Here is a 20,101-nt window from a genome sequence, read left to right on the forward strand (position 1 = left end):
TAGTATGGAGGACCAAATTACTCTAAATGAAATAATTCAATAAATAATGAATTCAATAAAACAACAATTAAATGGACCAGTTTATTCTGAAATAATTAAATAATTAATTAAATAATTAATTGCTTGATTTAATAATTCAATAATGAATATAATTCAATAATTCAATAAATAAATGTATCTATTTATTATTTTAAATTACATTAAATTGTTTAATATATTTCACAATTACCTCTTCCACATTTTTTATGTTTAAAAATATTTTTTTTCATTATTTAATGTGCTTTTTCAAAAAGACGTTTTTCATAATAATAGGCTGCATTTACGAATGACGCCTATTTGACGAATTATGCATTTCCAAAGCACGATTTTCCCAAAGATTTTTTACATAATAATAGAGGACATTTCACAGAAGCCAATCAACAGGCAGTGGGCGGAGCTTGGCACTGATTGGTTTAAAGTTGAAGAGTTGACAGACATGACAGATCAATCTGTGTGTGGTGATGACATCACGGAACACCAAGGGTGCTTCTCATTTTTTATTTGTGACTGAAAATGTATTTTGACCTTATTGAATTTTCTAAAAAAAAAAAAAATGAAAACTATGAGAACTGTGGCTGTGTTTAAGGCAGTACGTCTTAATTTCCAGTCAATCATAGTATCCTCCATAGTATAGCAGTTGACGGATCAGTGCTCAGTTTCAGCTTTACCAATCAAGTGCTGTGTTTTATCACCCGAAGATAATCCGCTCCCTAAAAACTTTCATGCCTCTTCATTCAAAATTCAAAATGAAGTTTCAGCGAGAATCCTAGTAAACATGGTTGGCTTGGCTACGTTAAGTGAATACACTCATATTTGGATGCAAACACAAAACGCATTCAGTCTTAAAGTGACAGGCTCCTAACATCATGCTACTGGCTGCGTTTTTAATGTTAATCAAACAACAAAGGACAAAGCAAAAATAAATAAATAAATAAATAAAATGCTCACTGCTCTTGAACTTTAAAAAGGATATGAAGACTATTCAGTGTTATTTATTCTATTAGCATACTTTGTTAAATTTCGATACCTGAAAACTATTAGACCTGCCCAAAGAGCACTGTGTATTTCATTTATATAAATACAGAATTGTGAATTTTCACATTTGTGTCAAGGCTGTAAAAAATACTTTTGGCTGGTAAATTTTCTGAAGTCTCTAGCTGGCCTTTGACAGGTGTAGTTTTAGGCCGTGTGTGTGTGTGTGTGTGTGTGTGTGTGTGTGTGTGTGTGTGTGTGTGTGTGTGTGTGTGTGTGTGTGTGTGTGTGTGTGTGTGTGTGTGTGTGTGTGTGTGTGTGTGTGTGTTAAATGTATATTATAAATGATACAATATTTGATTATTTTCAGCAAGGACACATTAGATTGTTCAAAAGGAGCAGTAACGTTAACATTATATATTTCTATTGCAAATAATGCCGTTCTTCTGAACTTTCTATACAAACTTTCTATACGATTTTCAAAAAACAAAACAAAAAAATAATAAAAAAGTAAAGTTTAATGAGCAGCGAATCTTCATGATATATTTCTGAGGGATCATGTAACACTGAAGCCTGGGGTAATGACTGCTAAAAATTCAGCTTTGCATTACAGAAATAAATCATATTTTTAAATGTATTAAATAAGAAACTGCTATTTAAAATTGTAATAATATTTCACATACAAATGTTTTTACTTTATTTGTTGAGCATACATTTTTCACACACAAAAAAACCTAACTGAACCCAAACTTTTGAATGGTAAAACAGTGTGCTCCTTTACGTAACAGAATGTGTTTTGTTATAGTAGGTTAAGCAGGTGATGATTTGCTGTGACTTGGTATTACAGTTTGTTCTCATTGGGGCAGCTGATGGTCATATGGAAAAGTTGGCTTGACTCCTCTGGCTTTGTGCAGTCAGATGAAAAGTACTGAATTAAAGCAAAGTGACACACATGTTTCTTCCAAGGCCAGCATCGCGCTGTCACGTTTCACACAATGTGAGACTTCATGGGAGATCCACAGCTTTCATCCAAGAATGCATAGACTACCACTCCACTCCCTATAAATAGTAGTAACTGTCTAATACTTCGATGGATGTCTCATTTAGGCGACCGTCTTCACCTACACAAATATTAGCCTTGGCTAATGCTGTGTAGAGTCGAGCCCAGATTTGTCTGCTGAAAAGAGAAATTTATTTCCCAAAATAAAAAATAATAATAAAAAAAAGATTTCATTCTCTATGTTGGAAACATTAACCAGAAAATATGATAGTTCATGATTACTACTACTATAAGAGAGAGCATAATATTAGGTTTCTAGTTTAGGAGATGTTGGACATTGTGAATACACCACAGAAAAAGTGTTTCCAAATGTAGGCAGAATGAAGATATGCAACAGTTAAAAAAAAGTCAGAAATAAGCAGAGGTGGACAGTAACTAAGTACATTTACTTGACTACTGTGCTGAAGTACACTTTTGGAGTATCTGTACTTTACTTGAGTATTATTTTTTTCTGGAAACTTATGACTTTAACTTTACTACATTTGAAAGACAAATATCGTATTTTTACTCCATAAAATTTCTATCAAGGTCCTCAATGTCAAAAGTCATTCCTGTAGCAGCTTAAAACAGAGAGTGGATGTTTTTTTTTCCTTCTTTGCAGCCTATCAGTAATCACTCTTGTAGGGTTATGTGAAGTTTCCAAACAATTTTAAACATTAATCATTTTATAGAAATGGAAAGGATGGAATGAAAGAAGACGGTTCCTCAGCACAGTGTGCACCCATGGCGATACTTAGAAAGTTTCAGTTCCCTTTCAGTCGGTCACGTTCGACGTACGTCAGAACTGAACCGACGAATGGGATCTTACTTTAGAGACCAATCCTACTTCGAGCATCTAACAACGAGCCAATGAAATTTGGCATGCGATCACGCATTCCACGCTCCTCCCCGCAGCGCGGGTATAAATAGGAAGTGGAATGGTAGATCAGCGCTTTCTACTTCGGAGCCGAACAGTTTCATTTGCTGTTTCTACGAAGAGCTTTCTGACTACGAGTCAAAAATCCTGTGAACGAGAGTTTGCCAGTGCGGGTGATACGGCGCGTCAGCGAGAGACCGTCCACATCAGTGACTGAGTGTACAAAGAGCTGTTGGTTCGCTGAGCGTTTCCTTGCATTACACTACATTACAGTTGGTTCGCTGGGCGCTACACACATATCACTGAGAGCTCACGCAGGCTTGCACTATCGAACTGCGTGGAGCCGCGGTCATCTCCCTGAGTGCTTCAGCACTAAAAGAGCAACTTCCATTCACAAAAGAGCAACACGGTTTGACCCTGCGTCTTTTTCAAGATGTCATTCAAGCCGTGTGTTTCTGGGTGCGGTCGATTTCTGTCTCCGCTTGACGGACACGTTCGTTGTCTCTCGTGTCTGGGCGCACAGCACGCTGAGGCTGCGTTCGTGGATGAGACATGTTCCCATTGCGGGAATATGTCCATTGCGGTGTTGCGGTCCCGTCTCCAATACCTCAGAAGAGGTGGAACACCATCGTCCATCCCCCGATCTAGTGGTCCTCCAGCTGCAAAGCAGAGGGCTACTACTTTGGCTGATGACCTTGGTGGGGACCTGAGGGTGTCGGTCAGGGTAAACCCGACGGGTCTCACGGCTCCTCGGGCCCCTCCCCCCTCCACTGTACCGGTGGAGCTTCCGGAAGGGCGCGCTGACCTCCCACGTGGAGCGCCAGTCGTCTCTTTTGGGGCTCCGGCGGAGGACCAGATGTCGGTTGCTGCATCGGGGGATGAGCTAATGGGTTCCGAGGATGAAGACTCGGCTGCATTGCCCCCTTCGGGTGTGACAGCGTTGCCCGAGTCTGACCCGGAACTTACGGCTATGCTTGCCCGGGCCGCCGCAAGTGTCGGGCTTGAGTGGAACCCTCCACCACGTCCCGAACCTTCGCGGCTGGATGATTGGTTTCTCGGGACGGGTCGCGCTGGTTCTCAGCGTCCCGCCCCCGGTGCCTTTCTTCCCGGAAGTGCATCAGGAGCTCACGAAGTCCTGGGTGGCGCCGTACAGCGCTCGCCAGCGATCGACTGACTCCTCCATCCTCACCACTCTCGATGGTGGTGCAGCTAAGGGTTACGAGGGGATCCCTGCAGTCGAGCGGTCGGTTGCGATGCACCTGTGTCCTAAGACCGCTGCGGACTGGAGGCACGCCCCGCGTCTCCCCTCCCGGGCGTGTAAGTTCTCGTCCGGCTTGACGGGCAAGGCTTACTCAGCCTGCGGAGAAGCTGCATCAGCTTTGCACGCCATGGCGCTCCTGCAGGTCCACCAGGCCAAAGCGCTCATGGAACTGCACGAGGGTGGTTCCGACCAGGCAGTTATGCAGGAACTGCGAGCCGCGACGGACCTCGCCCTCCGGGCGACGAAAGTCACGGCTCGCTCCCTGGGTCGGGCGATGTCCACCTTGGTGGTCCAGGAACGCCACCTGTGGCTGAACCTGACAGACATGCGGGACTCGGACAAGGTTCGGTTTCTAAACGCCCCTGTCTGTCAGGCCGGCCTCTTCGGCGACGCCATCGAGGACTTTGCCCAGCAGTTCTCGGTGGCCAAGAAGCAGACGGAGGCCATCAAAAACATCCTGCCCCGGCGGCCCGCTGCTGCCTCCACCCAGCCGCCTGGGGCAGCCCCCCAGTCTGCTCGTCGCCGAGGGCGTCCTCCAGCGTCCGCCTCCGCCTCCGCCCCTGCCAAGCCCAAGCAGCAGCCTCCACCCGCGAAGCAGGGTGCCGGACGCAAGGGGGCCGCCCAACCCGTCCAAGGGCCCGCCAAACCTGCCGGCAAGCGTAAGGGGAAGCGGCCCTGAGACGGGCAGCCCAGGGAGAAGAGGAGCTGCTCTGAGGGAGATGATGTCCGCATCCCTCCCACCCCCCCGGAGGAGGACCGGGGGGGCATCACTGGTTACAACATCTCTGCCGCTGGCTCTCCGGAGTCCAGCGGTACCCACATTTTCACCAAAAGAGCAATTTCCTCTCTCTCTGGGCCCCAAGAGGGTCAGGTTGGCAGTGTGCGACGCCCACGGGCCTTGTCACTCCTTTCCTACCCTCCCGTCGCCAGGGGGCAGCTGTGTGGGCCTCGAGGACGCCCCCGGGCCTTCTCACCCACACACTGCCTCTCTCGTGAGCACTCAGTCAACACTCCGGGCCGCCCACGGGCCTTCCGGGTCGGGGCTGAGTGCTTCACTTCCCTGCCTCCGGGCAGTGGACAGCAGAGTGGGCTCCGAGGACGCCCCCGGGCCTTCTCACCCACTCTCTGTCCAAACCAGGAGTGCTCAGGCAACACTACGGGCCGCCTCCGGGCCTCCCGAGTCGGGCCAGAGTACTCCGCTTCGCTGCCCCACCCCGGGCACGTCTGTGGTGCCGTTGGTCCCGCTTGTACGGTCTCTGGGGGCCTGGCTAGGTCTCCCCAGGCCGTCTCGCTGGCTCATCCGTACCATCAGACTCGGCTACGCGATTCAGTTCGCACGCCGGCCACCCAAGTACAAGGGCATCCTCTTCACCTCCGTGCGAAGCAGCGATGCTCAAGTCTTGCGGTCAGAGATCGAGGTCCTACTGGCGAAGGACGCGATCGAGCCGGTTCCTCCAGCCGATATGAAGACGGGGTTTTACAGCCCCTACTTCATTGTGCCCAAGAAAGGGGGTGGGTTACGGCCAATCCTGGACCTGCGAGTTCTGAATCGGGCCCTGCACAAGCTCCCGTTCAGAATGTTGACGCAGAAGCGCATTTTCCAATGCATCCGTCCCCAGGATTGGTTTGCAGCGATCGACCTGAAGGACGCGTACTTCCATGTGTCTATTCTCCCTCGACACAGACCGTTCCTACGCTTTGCGTTCGAGGGGAAGGCATATCAGTACAAGGTCCTGCCCTTCGGGCTGTCCCTGTCGCCCCGCGTCTTTACGAAGGTCGCGGAGGCAGCCATTGTTCCACTCAGAGAACGCGGCGTTCGGATTCTCAACTACCTCGACGATTGGCTGATCCTAGCCCAGTCGAAGGTCCAGTTGTGCGAACACAGGGACCTGGTGCTCAGTCACCTCAGCCAGTTGGGCCTTCGGGTCAACCGAGAGAAGAGCAAACTCTGTCCCACACAGAGGATCTCTTATCTCGGTATGGAGCTGGACTCGGTCAACCGGACGGCGCGCCTCACCGAGGAGCGAGTCCAGTCGGTGTTGAACTGCTTGAATATGTTCAAGAGCAGGACAGCGGTCCCACTGAAATTCTTTCAGAGGCTCCTGGGGCATATGGCATCTGCAGCCGCGGTCACGCCGCTCGGATTGCTTCATATGAGACCGCTTCAACGCTGGCTCAATGGCCGAGTCCCGAGGTGGGCGTGGCAGAGCGGTCAGTACCGGGTCCCAGTGACTCCTTACTGCCGCCAAACCTTCAGCCCGTGGTCCAGCACTTCGTTTCTCCGGGCCGGGGTGCCCCTAGAACAAGTGTCCAGGCATGCTGTGCTATTCACGGATGCCTCCACCACAGGCTGGGGGGCCACGTACAACGGGCATGCAGTTGCTGGTCTGTGGACGGGGCCGCAATTGCATTGGCATATCAATTGCCTCGAGTTACTGGCAGTACATCTGGCACTCCGCCGCCTCAAGGGGCCGCTGCGTGGCAAGCATGTACTGGTCCGTACGGACAGCACCACGGCCGTTGCGTACATCAACCGTCAGGGTGGTCTACGCTCCCGTCGTCTGCTCCAACTCACCCGCCACCTCCTCCTGTGGAGTCAGAAGCAGCTGAGGTCGCTTCGGGCCATTCATGTCCCTGGTGTGCTGAACCAGACAGCCGACGAGCTCTCTCGTCAGCCGACACCTCCGGGAGAGTGGCGACTCCACCCCCAGGCGGTCCAGCTGATATGGGACCAGTTCGGAGCCGCACAGGTCGACCTGTTTGCCTCTCCGGACTCGACCCATTGCCAGTGGTACTATTCCCTGACCGGGGGTACCCTCGGCACAGATGCACTGGCGCACAGCTGGCCCCGGGACCTACGCAAGTATGCGTTTCCCCCAGTGAGCCTTCTTGCACAGACTCTGTGCAAGGTCAGGGAGGACGAGGAGCAGGTCTTGTTAGTTGCGCCGTATTGGCCCAACCGGACCTGGTTCCCAGAACTCACACTCCTCGCGACAGCCCCTCCTTGGCCGATTCCCCTGAGGAAGGACCTTCTTTCTCAGGGACGGGGCACGCTATGGCACCCGCGTCCAGACCTCTGGAATCTTCATGTCTGGTCCCTGGACGGGACGCGGAGGTTCTAGATGGACTACCACAAGCTGTCGTAGATACCATCGCTTCAGCTAGAGCCCCCTCTACGAGGCGCCTCTATGCTCTGAAGTGGAACCTGTTCGTTGAGTGGTGCGCTTCCTGCCGGGAAGACCCCCGAAGGTGTTCGATCAGTGTCGTGCTTTCCTTCCTGCAAGATGGGTTGGAGAGAAGGCTGTCTCCCTCCACCCTCAAGGTATATGCTGCGGAAGGTAAGTCCGTGGGGAAGCACGACCTAATCGTCAGGTTCCTCAGAGGTGCGAGGAGACTAAATCCTCCTCGTCCATCCTCGATACCCTCTTGGGACTTAGCTCTAGTGCTCCGAGCACTTCAGAGCCCTCCCTTCGAGCCTTTGGCGTCTTGTGAGCTGAAAATCTTGTCAATGAAGACAGTGCTCCTGACGGCATTGGCCTCGATCAAGAGGGTAGGGGACCTGCATGCACTTTCGGTCAACGAATCGTGCCTAGAGTTCGGGCCAGGTAACTCTCACGTCGTCCTGAGACCCCGGCCCGGATATGTGCCCAAGGTTCCTACCACTCCCTTCCGGGATCAGGTGGTGAACCTGCAAGCGCTGCCTTCGGAGGAGGCAGACCCAGCCCTGGCTTTGCTGTGTCCGGTCCGCGCTCTTCGCGCTTACGTTGACCGGACCCAAAGCCTTCGGACCTCAGAGCAACTCTTCGTCTGTTACGGAGGCCAGCAGAAGGGAAAGGCTGTCTCCAAGCAGAGGTTAGCCCACTGGATAGTGGATGCTATAGTCTTGGCCTACCAGTCCCAAGACGTGCCTTGCCCGTTCAGTGTAAGAGCTCACTCCACTCGGAGTGTTGCTTCTTCCTGGGCGCTGGCTCAAGGCGCCTCGCTGACAGACATATGTAGAGCTGCGGGCTGGGCGACACCTAACACGTTTGCTAGATTCTATAGCTTACGTGTAGAGCCGGTATCTTCCCGCATCCTCGCCCCCAGGGGCCAGGAGCGCTAAGTGCCCGTTCTAAGTGTCGGCTTGCGAAACGCCACTCCCGCCCTCTGGGCCTGATACGTGCGTCTATTGTCTCCAGTTGTGTTCCCCGGGAAACCGGCTAACCCTGTCGAGCTCCTCCGTCACCCCTCCGGTGTCAGACGTTGCGGACCGTCTGACGCCAGGCCTGCACCCGTATGCTTGTGAAACGTGGCTGTAGGCTGGGTTCCATATGTAGCGGTTCCCTCACGGCAACCCCATATGTGTATTCTTCCACGGTATCAGCTACCCTTCGGGCTAGCCCCGTGTCTTTCCCTCGACAGAGCCCGCTCTGTCGTCTCTGGGCGTGTTCTTTCCCCCCTTCAATCAGGCTGGAACCACCCCAGAGACTGCCATATGTTGCACTACCCTGCCAGGTTAGTCCTTATGTGTACTCTGCCACCTCTCCTTCCCTGAAGGACGTGGCCCCGCAGCGTACCCTCTCTCTCAAGAACGAGGTAGGCACGCTTTCCCAGCGTTATCCAATAGTCATTCTGAGTGGGTCTTGCAGAAACAGCAGTGACTGTACTCCCTGCTTGGAGCCCTGACTTCCGTACCATACTAGACGGTGCAGTGCGCTCAAGCAGGACGCTGGAAGGGCCAGCATCCTGGCGTTTTCCATAGGGATCCCATTCGTCGGTTCAGTTCTGACGTACGTCGAACGTGACCGACTGAAAGGGAACGTCTCGGTTACGTATGTAACCCTCGTTCCCTGAAGGAGGGAACGGAGACGTACGTCCCGTCGCCAGATGCTGTGCTTCCGCTGGGAGTCCGGTCACCTTTCGGCTCCTCAGCAGGAAAAGCGCTGATCTACCATTCCACTTCCTATTTATACCCGCGCTGCGGGGCGGAGCGTGGAATGCGTGATCGCATGCCAAATTTCATTGGCTCGTTGTTAGATGCTCGAAGTAGGATTGGTCTCTAAAGTAAGATCCCATTCGTCGGTTCAGTTCTGACGTACGTCTCCATTCCCTCCTTCAGGGAACGAGGGTTACATACGTAACCGAGACGTTTTCTGAAAAAATTAAAGATTAGTTCATTTGGCTTGTATCCCTGATGCATGTCTCATAAAATGTTCAAAAATGTAAACGTCTGGGAGAATATTAGATGTGTGTCAGAGTATAGGGTCTGTGCATTCGGCCTCAAAGTGACAGCCGCTTTGTAACTTTTATACAAGTATTGAAATGAGTTTAAGTTAGCTGTGTGCTAGCACAGGGGTTTTCTAACTTTATGATGCCAAGGACCCCAATTATGATAAACCTTTATGAGGGACCCCCTTCCTAAAATCTATCTCTATATTTTTCTTTATGAAAAAAAAAGGAAGTCATAGAAAGTGTGACATTATAAATACAGCATATTGTTTCCAAACTTATATTTGGGCTATATTTAATGTTGGATGTATAAACCTGAAGAACATTTTCAATTAAAAATTATTTGTATCAAATCTTTCACAATAAATGCCTGTAAACAAGCTTTCACACTGCGTTAGGAATTCTGCCTTTCAGCCCCAGTGAGTGAGATAAAGGGAGAAAAACTCACTATAAAAGGTACAAGACAAACATATATAATTCTGGAAAGTATGTATATGGCAAGAAAGGAGAGAAATATTTAGAAAATGAAAGCATTTTTCCATCGTCTTTTTATTCCCTGAAATTGTCTGGGGACCCCTTAGAAGCTTCTGGAGGACCTCTAGGGGTCCCCGGACCCCAGTTTGAAAACCCTTGTGCTAGCATGTCGGATGGAGCATCACTGACTGACTTAAACCATGATGATGGCATAATGTGCATTTATACAACAATAATAAAATAATACATTAACATAAAAAAAATACAATTTACTTTTAATACTTAAGCACTTTTAAAACAAATACTTCTGTACTTTTACTTAACTAAAAATCTGTTTCTAGAACTTTCACTTGTAACGCAGTAATATTTGACCAGCAGTACTTTTACTTTTACTCGAGTAATAGAGTTTTGTACTTTGTCCACCTCTGGAAATAAGCTCGAGTTTTGAGTTTTTGAATCAAGTAAATTCTGTTTTTGCATCAAGTAAATGTCAATGTGTCATACAGTATAGTGTCAAAAGCTTGAGAGTGAGGGGCACAATAGGAATATACCATTCAAAAGTTTGGGTCAATAAGATGTTTTTTAACAAAATGAATCCTTTTATTCAGCAAGGACACATTAAATTGATCAAAAGTTTACATAACAGCAACAAAATAGATTCTAAAAGAATATTAAAATAGAAAACTTAGAAAATTTTAAATTGTAATATTTCACATTACTGTTGATCAAACAAATGCAGCCTCAGTTTGCACAAGAGATTTTGTAATATTTTTCAGAATATTTTTCAAACTGCATAGTCCTGGACCAAAATAAGCACATGAGACTGTGCCAAAAAAACTCTCCTTGCGTAACAGACCTTCTTTAACCTCCGAAACCACTAATTTGAGAGAACATTCACCACAACACCAAGATCCTCTTATTTTCTGACCACCGTGTGGGACTAATTCTCTCGGTCGTCATTTGAAGAGGTGACAAGCTTGAGTAGAGAGAGTTTGAGTGCAGAGACATTTCCCACAACTGTAAGATCAGGCGGCTGAGGTGTTAGTCATTTCTTTGAGAAAAATCCCTGCTCATATCAACATAGCTCTTGCTGACTTACTCCAAATGCGTTTCCCATGCACAAAACTCTTTGGTCTGTTTTTTACATGTATTATAAACAAATTTTAAAAAAAATTATATTAAAGCATGTTACGAATTGAATACAGACTAATACATCCCTGATCACTCACCTGATTATCTGTGTACTATTTTTCTGTCCTTTGGTTATAATTCCTGTGTGACCTATGAGGTCAGATCTGTTTGCAGTTAATCTGTTTGTTCTGAAACCAGTTGTTGACCTTGTCTGTTCTTGGAATTACGACTCTGGATTGTTTGACTCTTCCCGCTGTTCTGTTTGGACTCAAACTTTCGCCTGTTCCTCTGACTACGAGCATGCCTGCTGCTTTTGAATTATGAGCCTGGTAAATGTAAATAAAGCACCATTACCTGACTGTTCTGTTCATTCTGCGCTTGAGTAATTCATACAAAGTCCTGACATTACAGTCTGGTCAAACATGGACTCATTTGAGGACAGTTGTGGAGAGACAGGAGGTGTTACTCTGCAGAACCCAGGCTTAATTTGTGAATCCTTTTGCTCTTGATCCTCCAGCCCATAATCCTAGAGCTACTCACCATGATTCCTTCTGATGCTTTGCTGATTATAATGAGGTTTAAAACTCACCATTGATTACGGCCCTATCATGTTTTTGACGGGTGGGAGAATGAAAATGGAGACCCGGGTTATTATACTAAACCTAAACTGAAACTAAACTGAAACAAAACAAAAAAGATGTTTAAACTGAAATAAAATATGATTTTATATTAGTTATTATAAAAATATTTATTATTATAAAACCATTTTAAAAACAACAGTTCTCATTTTCATTTAGATATGATGTACTACAATATCTAAACTACCTTGTTTAAAGGGGTACTTCAGCGCTAGGAAGATTAATCCGTATTTAAACTGGGTCATCAATATAGTAGAAATGTGAAATTATTTTTGAATTTGGTGCCTTCTAGACTGAGAAAAGACAGAAAATGTATGTTTGTCGAATGGGGATGAAAGACTACAATTCCCAGAATGCTTCGCTGCCCTGTGAGGCCATTCCTAAAGCCACCTACTGGATTACAGTGACTGAGTTAGAGAAAACACTACAATTAAACTGTATGTGTCTGTTCAATATAATGAGTGAGTCACCGTGTGAGTATCACAGCACTGAGCACTGACTGCAGGAGTCAGATAAATGAGCTGATGAGCTCTCGTGATCAGAGCTGAGGTAATCGCGACTACACTCGCGGCATATATTCACAACGCGAGTTCAGTCTGGCGCGTTTGAAATCATGCCTTTGCAAGCTTAACTTTCATAGAAAATAATTTGAGAAGTTAAAAGACTTACATTGCTCACCATAGCTCCGTTTAAATTAGTGTCTGTAGCTGAGCTGAGCTCTGAGTGTGATCTCCATCCCCCATGCGCGGGTTCAAAACATGCGGAAATGGCTCCCTCTGCTGGCTGTAGTCTTTAGCCTTTGACCAAACATTCCTGATGCAAATCGCTGAAGTAACACTTTAAGTACAATCAACTTGAATGTTTAAGTAATTTCATCTGAAATTACATTAAACTGACTTTAAAAATGTGTTGAATCTTGTATAATTTATAAAAAAGTTTAAAATTGCTTAACTTATTTTGATGAGTTAAAAAAAAACATGTTGCCAAAACTTATTGATCAAATAATAAGTGTATAAAACTAACAAAAACAATAAAAAATTAAACTAAAAGTTCAACTAAAATGTAATAAAATGGTTAAAAATTAGATTAGGGTCCAATTCTCACAATTAACTCACTTCTGCCTCAATGAACTCCTAATTACTACATATTAATAGTTAGCACAACAGTTGTTAAAAGTCCCAAACAGAGCAGTTGTCAAAACTTTTTTCAGTAAAATATCATAAACCGTTGAACGAACTTAATTCAATTCAGGAAAATTCTCCACAAAGTTGAATTATACTTTTCCAACTCAATCTAATTGGTTTGAAATAATTTGTTGTTATCTTGTTGTATGAACTTAAAATAATTTAGTCAAAACTATTAAAATAAAATCATGTCATTACAACTAGATAAAGTAAAATAAAAAGGGGTAGAACTGGGGACCATATTTAGACTATGGGGACCTGTGTCACATGAATTTATTTTCTTTATATCTTTAAAACTATTTGTCAACAACACTTGATCACTTGCTAATTGTAACATGCAAGTAATGATCAAGTAAATTATTTCTCATCACTGGCATTAGCACAGTTACAGCTCATTGAGAACCAGACTATAAATATAGTTTAGTTACTTGATTGCGTCTATGAAGTTTGGTGTGCGTTAGTTTATTGGAATCAAGTTCAATTTCAAATGTAAATTAGTGTATTAAAAGTGAATCAATACCTTAAAGGGTTACTTCAGCGATTAGCATATGGCTTTATATCAATAGAAACCCTGGAGTATATTCAAATGATTGTGCTTTCCCCTCTCATATCCCCCTGAGACGAGAGTTTTATGCATTTTATTTCTGGAAGAATTCCTCCAATGATGGAAATTGACGATATTTACATCAAAGGAGGAATGTTTGGTCAAAGGCTAAAGACTACAGCCAGCAGAGGGAGCCATTTCCGCATGTTTTGAACCCGCGCATGGGGGATGGAGATCACACTCAGAGCTCAGCTCAGCTACAGGCACTCATTTAAACAGAGCTATGGTGAGCAATGTAAGTCTTTTAACTTCTCAAATTAATTTCTATGAAAGTTAAGCTTGCAAAGGCATGAACTGAAACGTGCCAGACTGAACTCGCATTGTGAATATATGCCGCGAGTGTAGTCGCGATTACCTCAGCTCTCGTCACGAGAGCTCATCAGCTCATTAATCTGACTCCTGCAGTTAGTGCTCAGTGCTGTGATACTCGCACAGCAACTCACTCATTATATTGAACAGACACATTCGGTTTTAATTGTAGTGTCTTCTCCAACTCAGTCACAGTAATCCAGTAGGTTTGGGAATGGCCTCACAGGGCAGTGAAGCATTCTGGGAATTGTAGTCTTTCATCCCCATGAGAAAAAAAAATACATTTTCTGTCTTTTCTCAGTCTAGAAGGCACCAAATTCAAAAGTAATTTCACATTTCTACTATATTGATGACCCAGTTCAAATACAGATTCATCTTCCCAGCGCTGAAGTACCCATTTAAGTTAGCCTAAACCATTTGTGTTGGGACTACATGAATCATTTATGTTGCGCTGAGTGAACTGGGCAGAGTATTTCTAGTTCCCAGCATGCTTTGCATAGGGATGGATCCGGAGAGTAAATGTTGAAATTAAGTGCTGTTTATGGTGTTTTTAGTAAAGGGAAAAACCTGGTAACATTTAACTTTCCATGTTTAACTGACTTTTTTTGCCAGGATACGTGCACACAAAAACATTAAGTAGTCCTCGGACACATTTACAAACACCCAGATACACACATTTTGTTCACGTCTTACTTGATTTTACATTGAAATATCATAGATGGCACAGCTTGATTTTAAGTACCATGATTGGATGGTCAGGACAATGTTTTACTCACACCTATATACACATAGTCTACTTAAAGTTAAATTCTAACACTTGTGAAATATTAGGTAATTCTTAGGTAACCTCCCTCTTAGGTAATGCATATTGTTTGTTATTATTTTGGCCTTTCCTCATCCAGACATATTTTATTCCTTACCTAATATTTTTTAAAGTGTTTGTCTGATGTACTGGGATGAGAGAAGGGATCTTCAGCAACCTTTTTATTACTCGTCCCCAAACCTTAACCGGGGAGGATGTAAAACAGACGTGCCATTAAATGTGTGTCAACACTTCACAAGCCACAGAGGCAGGGATGAAGTGACATAAGTCCATTCACATCGCTTTTATTGGACTCACACGATGACCTTACATTCAACATGAAGCATTTGTACACATGACTCACTAGCAGCCTGTTTTTTTTGTGTGTTGTTGAGAAATTAAGATAATACAGAAAGAGAATGTGATTCATCATCTTAATAGTATTATCATCATCTTATATAAACATTCCGAGCACATAAACTAACATACAAAAGACAGCTAAAGTCTTCCAGAGTTGCTGGATTTCCTCATTAATCTATGAGGACTGACACTCTTGTGCAACTCAAGGAAGGGGCTAAGCTGGCGTTCTGAACCAGGAGGGCACTCTGTCTTTCCCTCTGGGGTGCTTTCACTTGCATTATGGTCCATCTCTACCGGCTCATCGTCCCCAAGGAAGGCCACATCAAGCTGCACGTCACCAGGCCGGGCCAATGGCACAGGAGGGGTGTGCCTGTGTGCTGATGTGGGTCTGAGGCAGTAGAATAGAGCCTGCAAGTCCTTCCGGAACTTAGAGCTCATGCCAATGTAGATAAACGGATTGTAGAAACTTGCTGACTTGGCGAAGAGGCTTGCCAGGATGCCGTTGAGTGGGGGTATTTGGTAACCCCAGGCAGACCACATGGAAATGACTGCGTACGGGGACCAGGCCAACAGGAAGGCCACACACACAATGAGGGAAACCTGGAGTGAGAAACACAGTACGACGTGTCACGTGTCAATATGAGCCTGAGAGCATTAGTTATTTGTTGGATGATAATGGATGTTTATGGGGCGATTGTTTTACCCGTGTGATGCTGTATTCAATTTTTTTCTGCCTCTCACTAACGTCTCCTCCCCGACTGGACTTGTGGCTGGAGTTGACTGTGCGGATGATGGACACATATGTGAAAACTATAACGAACAATGGCACGAAGAAGTTGAAGAAGAAAATGCTGATGACGTAGAGCTTGAACGGAACAGAGTACCGCGCTTGTATCCAGTTGATTTCACATGTCCCATACCTGTGAGCTGCAGAAGAAATGAAATTCAAAGAAATCACAATTTTAACTTTTAACAATAGTAAACATCCTTGTTTCATACTTACCTCTGTAACTGCCCCAGCCCAGCAGCGGGGCTCCAGACCAGAACAGAGAGACCAGCCAGACTGCAGTTATGACCAAGCAGATATTACGCTTGTTGACGTGATGAGCTGAAGAACATGGCAGAAACACTCACATCAGCACAGCTGATTTATCTAGTATTTGTGCAGCCAAGGATAAATAGCTTCTACAAAAGGAAAAATAACATGGTCCTAGATTGATGAAAGATTACAGTTCAGAAGTTTTTAGGTTCATCCACTCATTGTTTAATAAAAGATGATACAAACAGAACTTGCTGATATCAAAAAAAGTTCAGGTCAAACCACTGTGTCCTACCATAGATCACTCTGTTATTCCCTTGTAAAAAAATAATAATAAAATAAAATGTATTCTGATCATTTCAATATTTGACAATTTCAGACTTCAGAAAGCAGAATTAAACATCATTATTTATAAATGTTTTAAATATAATTGGTATATTAAAAATTGGGTTAATATTTTTTATTCATATACATTTTAATTATATATTGCCAAAAGTATTGGGACACCACTCCCAGGTCATTGAATTCAGGTGTTCCTAACACTTCCATGGCCACAGGTGTACAAAATTAAGCACTAGGCAAGCAGACGCTTCAACAGACATTAGTGATAGAATGGGTCACTCTCAGGAGCTCAGTGAATTCGAGTGTGGTACCGTGATAGGTTGCCACCTGTGCAATAAGTCCATTCATGAAAATCCCTCACTACTAAATATTCTACGGTCAACTGTTAGTTGTATTACAAGAAAGTAAAAGCAATTGGGAACAACAGCAACTCAGCAGTAGGCCACGTAAATCACTGAGCGGGGTCAGCGCATGCTGAGGCGCACAGTATGTGCATGAAGTTGCCAAATTTCTGCATAGCTACAGACCTCCAAACTGTGTGGCCTTCAGATTAGCTCAAGAACAGTGGATAGAGTTTCATTGAATGGGTTTCCATGTCAGAGCAGCTGCATCCAATCCTTACATCACCAAGTGCAATGCAAAGCGTGGGATGCAGTGATGTAAAGCACACCACCACTGGACACTAGAGCAGTGGAGACGTGTTCTCTGGAGTGACAGATCACACTTCTATGTCTGGAAATTCGATGGATGAGTCTGGGTTTGGGTTTTGCCAGGAGAACGGGACTTGCCTAACTGCAAGCAATGCAGTACAGCAATGGGATGAATCAGATAGAATGCGTTTTTCAGGTGCAAAAACGTGGGGTGCACTGCACTGCCTTTATTGGTGGATGTTTTTTTCATCTAGAAAAGACCAGTGCGCTGCAGTTTTTTTTATGTTGCTAGGAAATCCTCAAACCAGCTGTCCTGTCAGTCTAATCAAAGTAATGGTCACCACAACGGAAGGCCCGTTTCTCCATTCATTCGATTGGACAATAGATCCCATAAATAAAATTCCGCACAGAGTTGATTTTTTTTTCAACATCATGTGCTCAGAGCGCTTCTTCAAAAATGCGAGGCACAGAAGGCCGTTAAAATATGAGGCGCCCGGGGTGCATAAACAGCACGCATAATGCTCTCTGCCAATAGAAATCCATTTTTATAAAAGCACCTCTCGCTGCAAAAACACATTGTGTCTGACCAGGCCCTGCGGAGACTGTGAGCCAGGCCTTCTCGTCCAACATCAGTGCCTGACTTCACTGATGCGCTTCTAGAAGAATGGTCAAAAATTCCCATAAACACACTCCTAAACATTGTGGAAAGCCTTCCCAGAAGAGTTTAAACTGTTAAAGCTGCAAAGGGTGGGCCAACTCCATATTAAACCCTACATAATGGGATTGTCATTAAAAATCCCCCCCCCCCCCCCAATTCATTTCTTTAGAGACCCCCCAGCACCCATTGCAACTCCTAAACCCCAGGAGTTAAACCCCCAACTTTTATTTATGCGGGACCACTTGCTTTCACAAATAGTCAATAATACTATGTAAATGTGACATCCCACAAAAACAAATTGATTTTGCACAGATTTTGTAACGTAATTGCAGAACATCTTTCACTGGCTCCACTGCATGAGCACCTGGACTAAATACTGGGTAGCAGCAATACAAAGGTATAATAACCCAGTGGGTTTGGCCAAGAGAGAGCATACCATGCTGAGGGTGGCAACCTTTGATGTAGCGGATGACACTGATGGCTGTCAGTGTGTTGATGCTGATGAGTCCGAAGAGCAGGATTAGGAATCCATCCACCTGGCCAAGACACACAATCTTATACAATGCAAGCAGGTCTTGTATTCTGAGGCAGTAATAGCTTACTCATCACCCACTAACCAGGGTCTGGGGAACAAGCCAGATAGATTAGGGGATAAAGGGACACATGCCCATGTACTTGGAACAACTACAAATAATTCCTCTCTTCAGCCCCTCCTGCCTCATAACACCACCTGCCAGACTGCAAAGGGAACAGAGTGATGGAGCTCTCACACCAGATACGGTTGTCATTTACTTATCCTCGTGTTGTTTCAAACATGTATGACTTTCTTTTCTCCGTAGAACACAAGATATTTTAAAGAATGTTTTTGTCTATACGATGATAGCCAGAGTGGAGTAAAAAAAAACACCTTTGACTTTTACCAAGGCTTTTTTTTCTTTTCTTTTTTTTTCTCCAAAATTTCTTTTATGTCCTACAGAATAAAGAAAGTCAAAGGCTTTAAGTGGCATGAGGGTGAGTATCATCCTCTTACCTTGCAAGTCCAAAATGTCTTTATAAGATAACCTTCATCTCTGAACACATCGAAAACTTCGAGAATTCCTCGAGAATATCCAAAAATAGCAATGCTGGCGTCAGAAATGGCAAGGTTAAGAGTTAAGAAATCCTGTGGTTCGAGAGAGTTTCTTTGCTTGGTTAAAAGTAATATTACAACCCCATTTCCAATCCAAGAGAGCCATCCTATCAGAGAAGAAATATAAAATTCAACTACTCTTTATTCTCACAAGACATATCTAAATATAGTTCAACTTCAGAAGAAACAAAGGTAACACGTATATGGGGAACATATGTACTATTGACTACGACGTTTGCCTTAATAACCTCCTCATTTTCTGCTTGTTAAGTAGGGTAGTTTTGTAGCATTTAGTTTAGATATTAGGTAGGATGAAGGGATGTAGAACATGGTCATGCAGAATAAGGCATTAATATGTGCTTTATAAGTACTAATAAACAGCCAATATCCTAGTAATATGCTATTAAGCAACTAGTTAATAGTGAGAACTATTATGAAACAAACCATATAAATATACAGAGAATTCAAAATGATTCAACCAAGATAATTACCTAGAATTACCAAATAGACACCAATAGCTGTTTCTCCGCCATCCGACACTCGGTAGACTGTTACATTTGAGGGAAGATCATTGTGGATGTCCATCTTCCATAAAAGCCTTTAGGTTGGACTCATCTCGGGGTGATGTTTGCTAGGGTTCAAGGTCTTGCTCTCTTCATTGATGGAAGTTCAGCAGACATACACAGGCCACCCAGTTTAGACCGAATGCCCTCGATCTACACTTTGACAAACATCTGAACTGTAATAGAGCACCCTTTAATGATCGAGACAAGGTTTAATCTCTTTATCTTGTTAAAGACTTTAGTGACTTTTGGGACAGTTCCTGTCAGTCACCAAAACACTTATGGCATTCACCTCAGCTCTTGAACCCTAAGGCTGGTGCCAAGAGGTCTGAACTGAGAAACAAAGAACTCTCCTAAGAATTACTTGAACACCATACCGATACACTCACACATCACCCTCACACTGCATATTACCACCTGTATTTGCCTTTTCTCTCCCTCAAGGAAAACCCATACAAAAGCTATAAAATGTTAAGTGTGTACAATGAAAAACTATGTTTGGTATCATTTGAAATGTTTCAGTGTGTCTGGTAAAATGGTCTCATTCTCCCAGTTATAATACAACCCTCCAAGAAAGTTTTAAAGTAAAAAAAAATATTGTGTGCCAGTAAGGTGACCTCCACACAGATCTATAATACAGGATGCCTCCTGTATGTAAATGAATGCCCCTCACAGATGTTGAGAACCCATTCAAACCCAAATCCTGATTGATCTAAGTATAATCACAGTAACCACCATTTGGTCAAATCTATTGCATTATCTGGGTATTTAAAGGAATGTTGCAAAGAATTCAGGGCTTGATAAACAGATCAGCCCGTAAGG

At 44.6% G+C, this 20,101-nt stretch overlaps 2 protein-coding genes across 2 annotated transcripts in view; both read right to left on the reverse strand.

Moving 5' to 3' along the window:
• The window catches only part of coch (coagulation factor C homolog, cochlin (Limulus polyphemus)), a 37,668-nt gene extending 26,370 nt beyond the window's left edge, over positions 1-11,298 (reverse strand). Inside the window, exon 1 of the mRNA XM_067454541.1 lies at positions 11,100-11,298. The gene's annotated coding sequence lies outside the window, so the exon portion shown is untranslated. The remainder of the gene's footprint in view (positions 1-11,099) is intronic.
• A 3,621-nt stretch (positions 11,299-14,919) lies between these two features.
• opn6b (opsin 6, group member b) lies at positions 14,920-19,710 on the reverse strand. The gene is made up of 6 exons (XM_067454542.1): positions 19,208-19,710; positions 18,618-18,823; positions 18,024-18,123; positions 15,902-16,006; positions 15,602-15,825; positions 14,920-15,498 (listed from the first exon to the last, which is right to left on the reverse strand). The coding sequence occupies exons 1-6, from the start codon at positions 19,299-19,301 to the stop codon at positions 15,037-15,039; spliced, it is 1,191 nt and encodes a 396-aa protein (XP_067310643.1). The 5' UTR covers positions 19,302-19,710; the 3' UTR covers positions 14,920-15,036.
• Between the last annotated feature and the right edge of the window lie 391 nt (positions 19,711-20,101).

The sequence above is a fragment of the Pseudorasbora parva genome, chromosome 10 (assembly GCF_024679245.1).
Source record: "Pseudorasbora parva isolate DD20220531a chromosome 10, ASM2467924v1, whole genome shotgun sequence".
Taxonomy (NCBI): Eukaryota; Metazoa; Chordata; class Actinopteri; order Cypriniformes; family Gobionidae; genus Pseudorasbora; species Pseudorasbora parva.

Bases quoted from the DNA above. Each gene is read 5' to 3' on its own strand.
- opn6b (XM_067454542.1), bottom strand. From the start codon at position 19,301: ATGGACATCCACAATGATCTTCCCTCAAATGTAACAGTCTACCGAGTG. The intron at 18,124-18,617 runs GTAAGAGGATGA...TGTCTTGGCCAG, and splicing joins AGACATTTTGGACTTGCAAG to GTGGATGGATTCCTAATCCT. The intron at 16,007-18,023 runs GTATGCTCTCTC...CATGTTCTTCAG, and splicing joins AGGTTGCCACCCTCAGCATG to CTCATCACGTCAACAAGCGT.